The sequence below is a fragment of the Narcine bancroftii genome, chromosome 10 (genome assembly GCF_036971445.1).
Source record: "Narcine bancroftii isolate sNarBan1 chromosome 10, sNarBan1.hap1, whole genome shotgun sequence".
In the NCBI taxonomy this organism is placed as follows: Eukaryota; Metazoa; Chordata; class Chondrichthyes; order Torpediniformes; family Narcinidae; genus Narcine; species Narcine bancroftii.
In genome coordinates, this window is record NC_091478.1 from 37,641,356 (window position 1) to 37,656,850 (window position 15,495).

Here is a 15,495-nt window from a genome sequence, read left to right on the forward strand (position 1 = left end):
TAAGATAGGTCACCTTCTAAATGCGCACCAAAGAACTTTGTGCTCTCCTCTCTCTCCACGATGGAAGCATTGATGTGTATCAGAGAATAGTCAACCTTCATCCTCCTGAAGTTGGCAATCCTCTCTTTTTTTTTCTTATCCATTCTGAGACTCAGGTTATTGTTCTTGCATCAAACATCGTCTCTGTAGGCCGACTCACCATTGTTGCTGATGGAGGCCAACTACTGTTGAATCATATGTTATTAGAACTGTAATCGCAAGTCAGCAGCATGAACAGTAGAGAACTGAGGACACAGCCCTGAGATACATTGGGCCTTGAGATGTGGCTACCAACCCAGATGGGTTGTGGTCCTTCAGTCAATTAGTCCAGAATCTAGTTGCAGAGAGGGGTGTTGAGTCCCAGCAAGAATAGTTTATCTATTAGCCTCTGTGGTGCAAAAACTCCATGAGCAACATGACAAAATTTTCAGTGGCATTCTCAATATGCTAAATGAACCACCTCTATAAGGAAAAACTAGCAATTTATGGTCAGTAAGGGAAAAATGTGCATTGTAAATTTAAATCTTATGATCTGTATTTATGCAGCTACTTTCATGATCGTAGGAGACACCAATGCACATAATCTCTAAGCAAATATCTCTGACTAGATAGCTTCAAAGTTGAACTGGTTTATTCCCAACCATGTAGTGGAGTTAATGATGATTCTCACTAAACCAAGGTACTAATCATAACTTGAGATGTTAAAAAAGGAGATGCTGCAAAAATAGCAACATTTTCAGGTGACAACTCATTTTGTACATTGACACAATTTTACTTAAAAAGGTGAATGCTAAAGTCAGCCCGCACTGTAAGAAAACAAACAGCAGAAAACACCACAGAACCAAGTAAGCATACAACAGCTTCTTTACTTAACCCAATGGTTCTCCACGATTTTCTTTCCACTCTGTGGTGGTACACCACTGCCGTACTGCAGGGGGAAACCTCTGTACCTGCAGAAGAGCATGGGGACAAGACAACACCTGGCTGGCTGTCAATCAGCCAACCTGAATGGACCAAGCCCCACCCAATCGGGTGTCCATCACCCTCCGGGATATAAGCCTGAGCTCAGAGTTTACAGCAGGCAGAATCTCACAGCTAGCTCTGTGGAAGTTAACGTCGAATAAAGCCTGTTGAAGAGTCTTTTGGTTTTGTGTGTTTGCTTCTGAATGACAGCGCACCACACACTCACATACCATCTTAAGCAATCCCTTACTAATCACAGAATACCTATGGCATAGGGAATACTTACACTGGGATGTGAGTGGAAAGAAAAAGGTTGAGAGCCACTAATTTAACCCTTTGTAATGCTAGCGGGAATGAGGGGATTCAAGGAAGAGTCCAGTGACTCGTTCTCTGCGCTGAGCCCCAAACACTCAAAGTATTGGTGTGTTCACCATACATTTATATGCCTTTTGGGCAGGGGTCTTCATGAGACCCTTACACATTTCACACACCTGGTAATTTTGTATTTACAATAATAGTTACCTTGTGATGACTAGAATTATCTGGGAAGGTCAGAGTGTCCCTATCCCAAGACATATTGACATTCCTGTGGATAAGCTACTGTCTCACTTTGGCACAGATGTTAAGAAGCAATCATGTTTCCAACAACTTGCAAGGATCTATTGTAACCTTACTTAATCCATTCTTTCTTTGGCTTGGCTTCGCGGACGAAGATTTATGGAGGGGGTAAAAAGTCCACGTCAGCTGCAGGCTCGTTTGTGGCTGACCAGTCCGATGCGGGACAGGCAGACACGATTGCAGCGGTTGCAAGGGAAAATTGGTTGGTTGGGGTTGGGTGTTGGGTTTTTCCTCCTTTGCCTTTTGTCAGTGAGTTAATCCATTAACCCTTTGTTAAACATATTCATTAAACTTGTTTTTTCAACAGGAATTGGGCATCTGAAAGAAACTGGTCAGAGGATATCTCCTTCACAGAGACATTCCAGATTACATTTTTAGTGCTGGGATTAGCTGCTCAGATCAAGGATAATGTCCATCATAATTTAGTTTAATACCAGCTGGTTGAAGACAGACTCAAGGAGGTTAGGGTCACTGAGCTGACAGTATCTTCGCTTGCATTTTAATGGTCAATGTTTGTAATGAGGGTTTTAACCATTTCAGACTATTTCAGGCGCGCTCTCATTTGACATGTTTACAAACTAAAAAGAAACTGGAGATAGAGCTCATAGGGGTGACAAGAGTTATAAGTGCATTGATGAAATGTTAAACAAAATCCAAAAGCTCAAACGATTGCATGTAGCAGGGGTGTGTAGGTCTATCAATAAAAAAGTGTATTTGTATGCAGTTTTGCAAAAGGTTTTCAGTTTCAATGTGCTGATTGCACTTGTCCTTCTCAATAGTAGAGATGAGTGTGCTTAAGTAACGGCAGCACATCTGTGGATAGTTTACTCTGTACATGAGGTGGAAAATTAATGCATAGGGTGATGGATGGGAGGTCAATCAAAAATATGCGTTGTCCTGCTTTTTCAGAGTTGTTGGAGCAACGTCCATCCTGGGCATTACACTCTTAGCTCATGCTTGAAGATGGTGGAAATGCTTTGGGATGTAGGAACTCACCAATAGATGACCAGCTTTTTCACAGACCTTGTCTAATTGACCCATTTGAGTTTCTGGTAACTAGTTTATTGATGGTGGGGTACTCAGCAATGGTGCTGCATTGAATGTTAAACACTTTCAGTGGAGAGGTCATTACCTGGTACTCTTAAATGTTATTTGCCCCAGTTTAGATCTTTCTGCGTGCAGGATTGGGATAATTTATTGTTTTTCCATGATGCTAATTCCCACCATTTTTTTTTCCAGGACCCCATGATGCCACACTAGGTCAATTCCCACCCTGGCATAAAGGATACTGCTGGATTTGTGAACAAAATAACAAACCGCATTACTTAAAATTCTGGTAAATCAACTATTCCTTGAACTGACAGTGAAGAGCAAATATATATGCAGTTTGTCAGTTCAAATCTTGTTTGGTCCAGCTGACATTTCATCGCCAGTGTTATAGTGTGGAATAATGCAGGATGCACAGCAAATACAACACCTAATTGTCTGAATATGCCTGGAATTGTCTGATCTCGGAAGCTAAGCAGGCTCAGGCCTGGTTAGTAATTGGAGGGGAGACTGCCGAGGAACACCAGGTGCTGTAGGTTTCTGTGAGGGGCACTGGACAAAATGGCGACTCTCTGCCTGCCTTACAGTAGACAAAAGTTAAAGAATTTCATGGATGTTACATTCTAAATGTTTTTCAGGTGGGTGAGGGCTAGATGGCAATGGCATTGTCTGTAAAGCAGTTAAATCTGTATGTAAACTTCAGGGGGGGGGGTGTCCAGTGACGGGGAGGGGGGAGCAGCATGACCTTGATGTGCCCCATGATGAACCTTCGAAGCACTTCTTGACGATGGACATGAGTGTGACAGGGTGGTAGTCACTGAGGCAAGACACAGACAACGTCTTCAACACAGGGACGATGGTGGCAGCTTTGAAGCACGTTGGGACCACGGCACTTCTCAGGGAGATGTTAAAGATGGTGGTAGAACATCTGCCAGCTGAGCCGCACATCCCCTGACCACTCTGCCGGGAATGTTATCGGGTCCAGCAGTTTTCTGTGGTTGACCTTGCCTAATTCTCTCTTCACTTCGGCCGCTGCAAGACTCAACACCTGATCATTTGGAGGAGAGGTGGTCTTCTTCACTGCAATGTCGTTTTTCACCTCAAAATGTGCATCCAGGAGGGAGGCAGCACCAGCAAAAGCAGGTGGTGTAGTTCTATAGTTGGTGATATCTTGGATGCCCTTCCACCTGCGTCATGTGTCCTTGCTGTCCAGGAAGTGACTATGAATGTCCTGGGTCTGTGCACACTTTGGTTTCCCGCTGACCTTAGGTAGCTTGGCTCTTGCAATAGCTAGGGTTACCTTGTTGTCCGCTCTGAAGGCAGCATCTTAGTTCCTGAGCAGCACACACACCTCCCTCCAGTCATCCATGGCTTCTGATTCGATCGAGAAGTGACGGACTTGGGGACAGAACACTTACTAATGTAATTGGTCACTGATGCCATATACTCCTCCAGATTGATGCAGTCTCCACGGGTTGCTGCTTCCTTGAACATGTGCCAGTCAGTGCGCTCAAAGCAGTTTTTAAATGTATGAATAGCCCCTGCTGGCTAGGTTTTAACCTGCTTGAGAACTGGTCTGGAGTGTCTGATGAGCAGTCTGTTTGCAGGGATTAGCATTAGAGATGTGGCCTGAGTATCTGAGGTGGGGGTGAGGTGGACATCAGAGATGTCCGTGTGCATAAAGTCCATAGTGTTCGTCCCTCTCATAGCAAAGTCCACATATTGATGGAATTTAGGTAACCCTGACTTGAGGTTCGACTGGTTGAAATTCCCCAGTGATAATAATCAGTAGTCTGCAGTTCGTTTACAGCCCCATACAGTTCCCAGCTCGCCTCCTTAGCATTAGCGCCGGGGAGAGGGGCAGGTGAATGTACACTCCAACTATGAGGATCTTGGTGAATTCCTGCGGTAGATAAAATGGTCTACATCTGAAAGTTATAAATTCCACCAGTGTTGAGCAGAGACTCGTGCAGAATCCTTACACCATTCCATGCTGATGTAAACGTACAGGCCACACCCACAGGTTTTACCACACGGAGCAGCATCTCTATCAGGCCAAAATTAAGTGAGCCTGTCCAGCTGAATGGAGGTGTCCAAGACCCTATCGCTGAGCCACTTGTCCGGGACCCTGTCACTGAGTCATGAGCCTCTTATATAAAAATAAATGCATCTGCCAGTAATCGTACTTTTGTGGACTGACAAGGAGATTTAATATACTTGTAACTGACCCCATTAAACTACTTAGACATCCTATTAAACTTATTCCCTTGTTCAACCGTTCACTTTCCCATCGTCTTTCCTATTGAAAATGAACTTACTCTCTCTTTCACGGTTCTGACAAAGTGTCCAGACCTGAAACATTAATAGTTTCTCCTTCCCCAGATGCTGTCTGAACTGCTGGCTGTTTCTCACACATTGTAGTTTTGTTTCAGATTTCCAGCATCTGCAGGCATTGATTTTTCTCCTACCAACATATTTTTTTCCAATGCAATCAGCTGAAATCCCCTGAAAAGAAGAATTCAGTACCCCGAATGAAGAAAGTTTCACACTCTAATCCAGCCATTCTCAACACTTTTTGTTTTGGCTATGGCCCTCTTCACATTCTGCTCAAAGTTTATGGGCCTGTAAAGCAGTCATGTTTAGTTGGATTCTTCCATTCTTTTCTCATTCTCACTCCAAAAAAAACCATAATGGAGCATTTTTATGATTACAGTCCATGGCTGTGGCACCCAGGGAAGACAAATGACCCCTATTGAGAATGACTGCTCTAAGTACTCCTTAGTAAAAGGGTTTACCCCGAAGTACCCCAAGAGTTATTGGTGTCACTTCTTTGGCTTGGCTTCGCGGACGAATATTTATGGAGGGGTAATGTCCACGTCAGCTGCAGGCTAGTTTGTGGCTGACAAGTCCGATGCGGGACAGGCAGACACGGTTGCAGCGGTTGCAAGGGAAAATTGGTGGGTTGGGGTTGGGTGTTGGGTTTTTCCTCCTGTCTTTTGTCAGTGAAGTGGGCTCTGCGGTGTTCTTCAAAGGAGGTTGCTGTCCGCCGAACTGTGAGGGGCCAAGATGCACGGTTTGAGGCGATATCAGCCCACTGGCGGTGGTCAATGTGGCAGGCACCAAGAGATTTCTTTAGGCAGTCCTTGTACCTCTTCTTTGGTGCACCTCTGTCTCGGTGGCCAGTGGAGAGCTCGCCATAGAACACGATCTTGGGAAGGCGATGGTCCTCCATTCTGGAGACGTGACCTACCCAACGCAGTTGGATCTTCAGCAGCGTGGATTCGATGCTGTCGGCCTCTGCCATCTCGAGTACTTCGATGTCACTTAGTATGCAGGTAATATGTCAAGTTATTAAATGTTCTCTGCATGGTCAACTGAAAGTGGTATGACGAACGTGGTGTAGAAATAGTGCTTATTCACTACAAAGCAAGCACAAATTGCATTTGTTCACACTGACAGAATTAGTTCACCAACCTGCAGGGCAGATTGGAGGACAAGACTGATATTAGATTTGCATCAGCCATATCTCCTCCCTCTGGTCAGAACATAAAATAGCTTCAATGGCACGGATTCCCTAATTTACTCTTCCATACAGCTGATACCAATTGTTCCATTAAATTCAGCAACTAATGCAGGACACCTTCACTTTAAATGTCATAGCATGCCCATGAGAACTAGCAACTGATTTCAAAATAAATCTAAATATGGTAAATCCTTCATTTTTTTACGAGGCGTTTCATATTATAAAATGAACTTTTCATCCTCTCTTCTGATTACAGCTTCCTTCAAAGAAGCAATTAACATTTTATACAGGCGCATGGGATACAAAAATGTATATAGGTAAGTTTGTATTACCTATTTCTTTCATGACATTGGCCCTATTGGATTTTACTTTAAGGTTTAATGTTTTTTTTTAGTCCGCACCAGCACTTAACTATGGTCCAAACGATTTTCCGGGCCTTTTATTTCCAGCTAATTGCCACTATACTTTTTATGAGTCTCCAGCTCACTCCAGGGACAGCAGCTTTTGAGGAGCCTTGACCACATTAAGAAAATGTTATTGACCCATCATTCCTTTTCAATTTAAGTCAAGTTGCACAAGTACAACCCAACAAAACAGCATTCTGAAGTCCTTGGTGCAAAACACAACCAGACATAACACGCATACAGACAAATAATACGTATGAGGACAGTTTTTTATCCATAAGACTAAGTAAATAAATATTGTTCTTTTTTACTAATGAGAGTCTCAGATGGTTAGGGCGAGCAGTTCCTTTGGTCGTTCAGCATTCTCACTGCCTGTGGAAAGAAGCTGTTCCTCAGCTTGGGTGGTGCTGGCTCTGATACTCCTGTATCCCTTCCCTGACAATGCTGTGTGCAGGATGGAAGGGGTCCTCAATGAATTTGCACGCCCTCTTCAGACAACGATCCTGGTAGATCATGTCGAGAGAAACCAGGTCCCTGCTACTCTTATGGTCCTGTGGATTGACCATTGATCAATTTCTATGCAGCAACCATACCACACTGTGATGCAGCTGGCCAGGACGCTCTCGATAGAGCTCCTATAGAAGGCTGACATCATAGTGGCCAGTAGCCTTGCCCACTTCAGTCTTCTCAGGAAGTGCAGTCGCTATTGCACCTTCCTGACAAGTGAGGGGATGTTGTGTGTCCACAACAGGTCACGAGTTAAATGACTCCAAGAAACTTGGTGCTCTCCACTCTCTCTCTCTACTACAGAATTGTTGATGCGTTATGGAGGGTTATCTCTCCCGATCATCCTGAAGTCCACAATCATCTCCTTCGTCTTGTCCATGTCAAGAGTCAGGTTGTTACTCTCACACCATTTCACAAGATTTTCCACCCCTTCTCTGTAGTGTACATATAAAATTCCTTTATTACAAGAATTTTTTAAAAAAAATGGAATAGTGTATTCAGCTCTTTGTGACCTCTGCTGTTCAATTTGCTAGACCAGTTCAAAGACTGAGCCTCCATATCTCTCTTGGGCAGAGAATTCAAAGGATTCTCCAGGTAAAGAAATTTCTTTTCATCTTAGTCCTGAATCTCTGACTTCTTACATTTAGAGTATTACTCCAACTGCTGGACTCACTAGCTAGAGGAAACATCATCCTTTAATCTACTATGTCAAACCCTCTGAGAATTTGTGTGTTCTATGAGATTGTCTCTTAATTTTCTAAACTCCAGAGTGTATGCACACTCAAGCTCTGGTCAGAGAACAAACCCCTTAGTCCTGGATGTTTTCATTGTTGCTGACGAGGCCAACTATTGTTGTGCCATTTGCAAACTTGATGGCACTGTTGGAGCTGGATCTGGTGATGGAGTTGTGGATCAGTTGCATGAATAGGAATGAGCTGAGTGCACAGCACTGAGGTGCGCCATTGCTCAGTGAGATGGTGCTCGATATTCTGCTACCAGACTGTGATCTTTCCGTTAGGTAGTCCAGGATCCAATTGCAGAGAGTCACAGTGAGGACAGCTTCTCCACCAGCCTCTGGGGAATGATTGCATTAAGCACTCAGCTGAACTCAATGAACAAGCAGCCTGGCATATGAGGCGTCCTTCTCCAGGTGTGCAGGACAGAACAAAGTGACAAGGCTATATCATTGCTTGTGGAATCGATTCTTCAATTGGTGAATTGAAATGGATCCAGGGTCTCTGCAAGGTGTGCTTGGATGTGTTCCATCACCAGATGCTTGAACCATTTCATAATGGAAAAGGTCAGTTCCACAGGGCGGTAGTCATTGTGGCTGTTATTGTCGCCCTCTTAGGTACTGGGTTGACGGTGGCTCTCTTAAAACTTGCGGGAATGATGCAGTGAGGTGCTGAAGATGTCAATGTAGAACCCCGTCAATTGGTCTGCAAAGCCCTTCGGTACCCGGCCAGTTATGTTGTCTTGTCTCTCTGCCTTTGATAGGGTTCTCCTATCTTCGGCCGTAGCTATGCAGGAGGGCCCATTCATCGGTTGGGGGGTGGGGGGGGAAGCATGGAAGCTTCTTTGGCGTTAACCTGTTCTTCTCATCACACCGTGAATAGAAGGTATTCACTCTGCCTAGAAGGGAGGCATCATTGTCCTTAACTCACAAGGTTGACTGATGATAACAATGAATGTTCACATTTCCAAGCTTTTGGTTAACCAAGATTGTAGCCAAGAGGAGATCATTCAGCCAACTGGACACAGCAGAGAAAATGACATCCCTCCTTTTCCCCTCATAAGAAAAATAAAGCAGTAATGGGCAGCTCAGCAGGTAGTACTGGTGCCTCACAACTTCATCAATCCAGATTCAATCCTGAGCTCACACATTATCTTTGTGGTGTTTGCCCTTTCTACTTGCGATTGGGTTGTTTTCTCACGGTACTCCGGTTTTACTCAAACAGTCCAAAGACATATTGGTATTTTAACTATAAATTACCGAGTAAATTACCCTGTTGTCAGTAACTAGCATATCACTGCAACCATTTCCTCCTGAAGATCATTTCTAATACCCACCACCCAATATATGAAAAGATCCCACTCGGGCTCCTTTTAAATATTAGCCCTTTTCCCTATACTGGGAAAAATGACAAATTTACCTTATACATGATCATAATAGATTTTATAAAATGCAATGTCGGAGGCATTGCAGGAGAAAAGCCTCAGTGTATCCTTCCAACTCATGTCTTCCAGCCTCATGACTTTTATGGGTTAATTTGTTTTCTATTGATTTCACTAGAGGCAGAGGTGTAATGCCGAGGCTTTACAAGACATTGGCTAGGCAACAGTTGAAGTGTTGCAAGCAGTTTGGGCCCCATATTTAAGGAAGGATGAGCTGATGATGAAGATGGTCCAGAGGAGCTTTACCAGCAGCTGCTCAGAAACTGTTGCATACAGACACCACATTAGGGAAATGATGCACAGATTTGTTTGAAATTCTGAACTCTAAGAACAAGATAAATGCATATTATGTATGTACATATAAAGTTCCTTTATTCCAAGAATTTTTTTGACCTTGTGACCTCTGCTGTTCAATTTGGTCGCGTGCTAGACCAGTTCAAAGACTGAGCCTCCATATCTCTCTTGGGCAGAGAATTCAAAGGATTCTCCAGGTAAAGAAATTTCTTTTCATCTTAGACCTAAATCACTAACTTCTTACATTTAGAGTATTACTCCAACTGCTAGACTCACTAGCTAGAGGAAACATCATCCCTTAATCTACTATGTCAAACCCTCTGAGAATTTGTGTGTTCTATGAGATTGTCTCTCAGTCTTCTAAACTCCAGAGTGTATGCACAATCAATCTCTGGTCAGAGAACAAACCCCTTAGTCCTGGATGTTGTCTGTTTACATGAATTTGATTGGATTAATGTGTACTGAGATACAGTGCAAAACGTTCTTTTGATTGCTAGCCAGGTGAGCCAACTCGCAAATTCTGCAGGTATTGCAATAAAAGGTTAGAGAGCAGGGGTTCTCAACCTTTTCTCTCCACTCACAAACCACTTTAAGTATGCCTTAAGCCATAGGTGCTCTATGTTTAATAAGAGATTGCTTAGGTGGTATATGCGTGGAAAGAAAAAGTTTGCAAACCACTGTTTCAATCGTACCTAATTGACTCATTATGTCCATGGTTTCATCACTCCGAAGGAAATGAGCCAATGACAATTTTTCTCAAGCACAATATTTCAGTAACAATTGGGTCTAGGACAGTGACTCTCAACCTTCCCTTCCCACTCACATCCCACTTTAAGCAATCCCTTACTAATCACAGAATACCAATGACATAGCGATTACTTAAAGTGGGATGTGATTGGAAAGAAAAAGGTTGAGAACCACTGGTATGGATAAAAGTATTTTAAAAAGAGCTCTTGCTCTATTTTTTCATTATTTTTCACCAATGAGAGGTCCATGTAAGAGTCGGATAAAATAGTCGGAAAGAAATTGTCCTTGAATATGGAGGTGCTTGTTTTCAAACTAGATTACTACCTTAGCCCTTCCAAAACAGAGGAGAAAAGAGTTTTACCAGGGTGGAATTGTTTTTAGTACGTTGGCAACTCTCCCAAGAGAATGGGAGGTACAGATGGAGTTGATGGAGGGGAGGCTAGTTCGCATGATGGCCTGAGTTGCCTTAACACCTCACTGGTGTTTATTTTGATCTGGGCAGCACAGTTGATATACAGGCTGTGATGCACCTGGACAGGGTAGGATCCAAATTCATAATGACTGAGTTTCCTGAGGAGGTCATTTCTGTCCAACACATTTCTGCTGAAAAGGAAAGACTCCCTGGCTAGTTCATGTAGACATTTAGATATGTCTGCTCAAGCACTAGGTATTTTGTTGTCAGCATCCGACTTATGGTGCCCACCTGAGTCACCCTCTGGTCATCGTCTCCCTCCAAGAAGCCTGGACTTGACCCAATATTTTCAATTATTCTATCTGCATGGTTTCAATCAGTCACTGGCCCTAACAAGGGTGTCTGAATGTGGCCTAAGACTATAAAAACAGTGAATCGTACCAATTGACCAACTATGTCAATGAAGCTAGTGTACACATTGTTTCGAGGGGAGTCAGATAGCCATGGACAGATCATTTATTGTAATCCTCATGCATGCTTTCCAACACTATTCAATTGCTCCCTGCTCACAGAAAGCAAAATGAATTCAACAAAAACTGCCTGATCATTGAGTGCATGGACATTACTGTATATTTACAACTGATTACTGCTGGAGTAATCGAACATTTACAGCAATTACTTAAACTATCTGTCTACTTATGTTTAAATGCAAGTCTAATTGAAGAGACCCAGCTGACTGGAACACAATTAGGATAATTATAAGGAATGCCTAATTTGCACAAAAAATATAGTCCAGTATAGAATAGGGCAACAAACATGCTATTTCAACCAATACAAACAAAATGACTATGAAATGAACATTATCTTGCAATAATACTTGTAGATAGACAAGCATTTAGTTTTACATATTGCACATGGACTTATTTCTAGGTCATTTACTTCATGATTCCATGCATAATCTTTTGCATGACTTGGCTGAGAGATTGTATTTCTCATTCATCCAGAGTTAATGGGGCTTAGCTGTGGTCATAACAATAGCCTCCATATATTAGCTTGGAAATGAAAATTAGCCAGAGCATCACTTTCATCAGTTTCCCATTAACTGACGCTAGGAGGAGGTATGAGGTCTTAGACCTGAAGGCATAGGAGCAGAATTAGGCCATTTAACACTATTATCCTGCCCTCTCATCAAAACCCTCAATTTCTTTCCAAATCAAGAGCTCATCTGTCTCTGACATAAATGTAACCAATGACTTGGCCTCCTCAGCCATCCATGACAATGAATTCTTCTGGGTAAAGAAATTCCTCCTCTGTTCTAAAGGGATGGTTTTGTTTTACAAAGCTATGCCCTCTGTCCCAGACTCTACCACCACAGGAAACAAACTCTATACGCCCACTCTATCCATTCCTTTCTGTAATTGATGGGTTTCAATGAGCTCCCCCTAATTCTTCTTGATATTGACACTTCCCAGAATGAAATTAACCTCTGACACTTCTGAAGGATAATTTCCTGAATTACAAATCACATTTCCATGTAATAGCTTAAAGGTGAGTGTATTCAAGAGACAAGTAAAATTAAATCACACAATTTCTGATGTGTGAAATCTTTCATGAAACAGATTTAAGTCTGAAATGAAATCTCTATTGTTATGGTGCAAGAAGTAGAAAATCTGAGGAAACTATTGAGAGTGCAGGGTGACAGGGGTATTAGGGTTGGTGTCCATTGAACAGATGCAGTATTGGGGAAGTGGGAAGATTGTCAAGAAAATAATGAGTTTCAAGGAACATGTGCTACAGCTGAGATAAAGGCATAGACTGCAAATTATGCTATGGTCAAGAGTTAATGGAGGATAAAAATAACAAAAACATTTAATTTTTCAAATACAGGTACTCCCCGACTTGTGACCTATGCAACTTGCGTCCATGTGCACATGCGACAGAATTTAAAAAAAAAATAAACAAAAAATATAAAATGTACACATTTATGTCGTATTTGACAAACAATAACAGGGATACAGGACATGCAAGAGCCAAAAAGTATCTACTTACCTTGTTAGTTGGTGTCCCATGGTCCGTAGGCTGGGCGTGGCCATCTTGATTCCTGTGCACATGCATGAGTTTTCGGTTGGCATCTGTGTAGTGGGTTTGTGTATTGGAGTTTGGTTGGTGCATGCGCGAGAGTTAAGTGCACAAATTCAATATCGTCAGGGCGCTTAACTCTCACGCATGCACCAACCAAACTCCAATACGCGAACCCACTGCGCATGCACCAAACGAAAACTTGCGCATGTGCACAGGAATCAGGATGGTCACGCCCAGCCTACGGACCCTGGGACACTGACTGACAAAGTAAGTACGCACATTTTGGCTCTTTCATGTCCTGTTACAGTTTGTCAAATACAACATTTCATTAAAAAGTTTGCTTTAAGACTTCAGTACTCCACACGCACGGGCAAAATTCTGACTTGCGTCCATTTTGAGATATGACCGATCCTTCGGTTCCAATTACAGTCAGAAGTCAGGGAGCACCCTGTACTCCAAAAAAGAAATATGCGCTTCATTTGTTTTGTTACAACAAGATACGTTTTTAAATCGTTCTACAAAATTAAGAGTCTGTCCTTTGGTGACCAGTTATGGTATGAAATGGCAGCTATCATATTCTATTTACCTCCGAGGTTTATCATGGGCTTGGATGGTAAAGATACTTAGTATTTCAAATATTTGCCCATTGCTTATGAAGATTTTACTTCAAAGATGATGTTGTTAAGACACAAGTTTTTGTTAATCAAAGAGAAAACTCAATGTCACCTCAATGTCAGTGGGTTGATGGTGAATAATCAAAAATCTGCAGGCGATCCATATTTCTGCTGAGATTACCGTGGTCAATCAAGAAACTCCACCAGAAATTGATGCAGCGTTCTCACAACGCACCCTGCGATCCACAGCTGTGTCTCAATTTGCTTGAAGGATATTTGGCATTTAGCTTTTTATGTCCCTCTTGAATACCACAGAGAAGCAAAACCCAGTCGTGAGATTTTTTTTAAATCTTAATTTTTCAAAAGGAAACCAGGAATCAATTATGTTCACTTGTTTTCAAGATCGGAAATAAACACTTACAACATGGAAGAACTATTTTCAGTTCCCATAGGATTGAATTGAATTATTACTGAATGTTCAAGGATGATGTATTCAAGAAAGAATTAATAAGTCTGAATTGTCATGCTTTTTTAAAATGTAATTGTAAACTCCATGATCAAGTCTATACCATCCTGAAATAAATAAAGTATTAAAACATTTGCTTATTTAAAGTAAAATAGACAAACTTTAAAAAAAAATTGAACTCTGGTTAATTGATTATCTTCATTTGCACACATACCTCATTGATTTCCACATGGTACCGTGATTGCTGAAAAGATGGAGAGTTATCATTTCGATCTCTGACTATAATTCTCACTTCATGTTTGATGAGACTTCCAACTTGCAGGTTCACGCAATCAAGGACAACAACAATGGATTGGAGATTGTATGGAGGCTATTGATAAAGATATAACAAAATAAGCATTTTAGAACTATTACATACAAAAGCCTATTCCACAGACACATCTCACTCTCCCCCTCACCTTGCATGTCCATTCCTGCTCTCTCCGGCTCCTTGCTGCCTTCCTGCTCCTTGGTCTCGACGGCCTTGGTGAAGGAGTGAAGAGCAGAAGGGAGCCCTAAGCCCAGAACCAATCACATTTGGCGGTGACTCCTGGGTGGCGGGCTGACAGTGCCACCAGCCTGCCACTTAGCAACTGACTTCAGTGGCATTATCTTCAATGGAGCGAGGTGGAGTGACTCGCTTCATCTGTGAGACTACCCCCTTGGACGGATTGGAGTCTGCATCCTGCATCTGCCATCGGCGTTTTTATAAAAGTAATTGAATCGATGCAATGGTGGAGAACATCCGCCTTTACATTTGATTATTTTTCCCCATTATAAAAAGGCCTACTGAAACATTCAGCTTGAACTTGGAGCTTTTACTTCAACCAGAGTCTGCAGATTTTCGTTTTTACTTTCAGCTTCAGCTTTGAATTATATTCAAAAGGACAGATTCCAAAAACTGAACCTCAAAATTATACGACAAATGGTTAGAATCGATTTTAAAAATGGATTTCTTTGTTCAATCTATAGTAAAGCCCATGGTATCAGCAACAGAGAGGCCTCAAGCAACCAGCAAAAAAAAATTGAGGAAAATAAATTTAGAAAATTTAAATAAATAAGAATAAGATAAAAGGTAAAATGTATATAAGTTTAAAATTATAAAAGTAAATATTCTCTGGTGAAGATAGAAACAAATATTCTGGCAGCGGAGGGCCTTGGTTGTACTTTGCTCACGGCCGTTTGAATAAAGTTGTGTGAAATAGGAACAGCGTCTCCCAGGATGAAGAGTTGGTTGATGCCGCTCGCCATTGAGGTGTCTCCCTTAAAGTGTCTTCTTAACCCTGCTTAGTAAGAGATGCCCCGGTCAGAAGCTTCATCTGTAAACTTGGGGGAGGGGGATTTAATTTTCAATAATGTTATTGTTCGTACTTTGGGCGGCTGCGTGGAAGCAGAGGAATCTGCAAATGCAGCGATGGTTAAATGTTTTAAAAGATTGTGACTGAAAATAAAATAAAATGCTTCAAGATTTATATTCGTGCAGATAAAGTTTGTTCAGTGTAAGTACAGTATAGTATTTTTGTCTTTTAAACTTTATTCATAATGCATGTGCATTAGTTAGGCAT

At 42.0% G+C, this 15,495-nt stretch overlaps 1 protein-coding gene across 1 annotated transcript in view; it reads right to left on the bottom strand.

Annotated features, from left to right (window-relative positions):
• The window catches only part of pcdh15b (protocadherin-related 15b), a 568,726-nt gene extending 553,545 nt beyond the window's left edge, over positions 1 to 15,181 (bottom strand). The window contains exons 1-4 of the mRNA XM_069899399.1: positions 15,098 to 15,181; positions 14,529 to 14,621; positions 14,350 to 14,445; positions 14,106 to 14,261 (exon numbers count right to left, since the gene is read on the bottom strand). Coding sequence (XP_069755500.1) covers positions 14,106 to 14,261; positions 14,350 to 14,445; positions 14,529 to 14,621; positions 15,098 to 15,181 — 429 coding nt within the window. The remainder of the gene's footprint in view (positions 1 to 14,105; positions 14,262 to 14,349; positions 14,446 to 14,528; positions 14,622 to 15,097) is intronic.
• Positions 15,182 to 15,495: the final 314 nt, after the last annotated feature.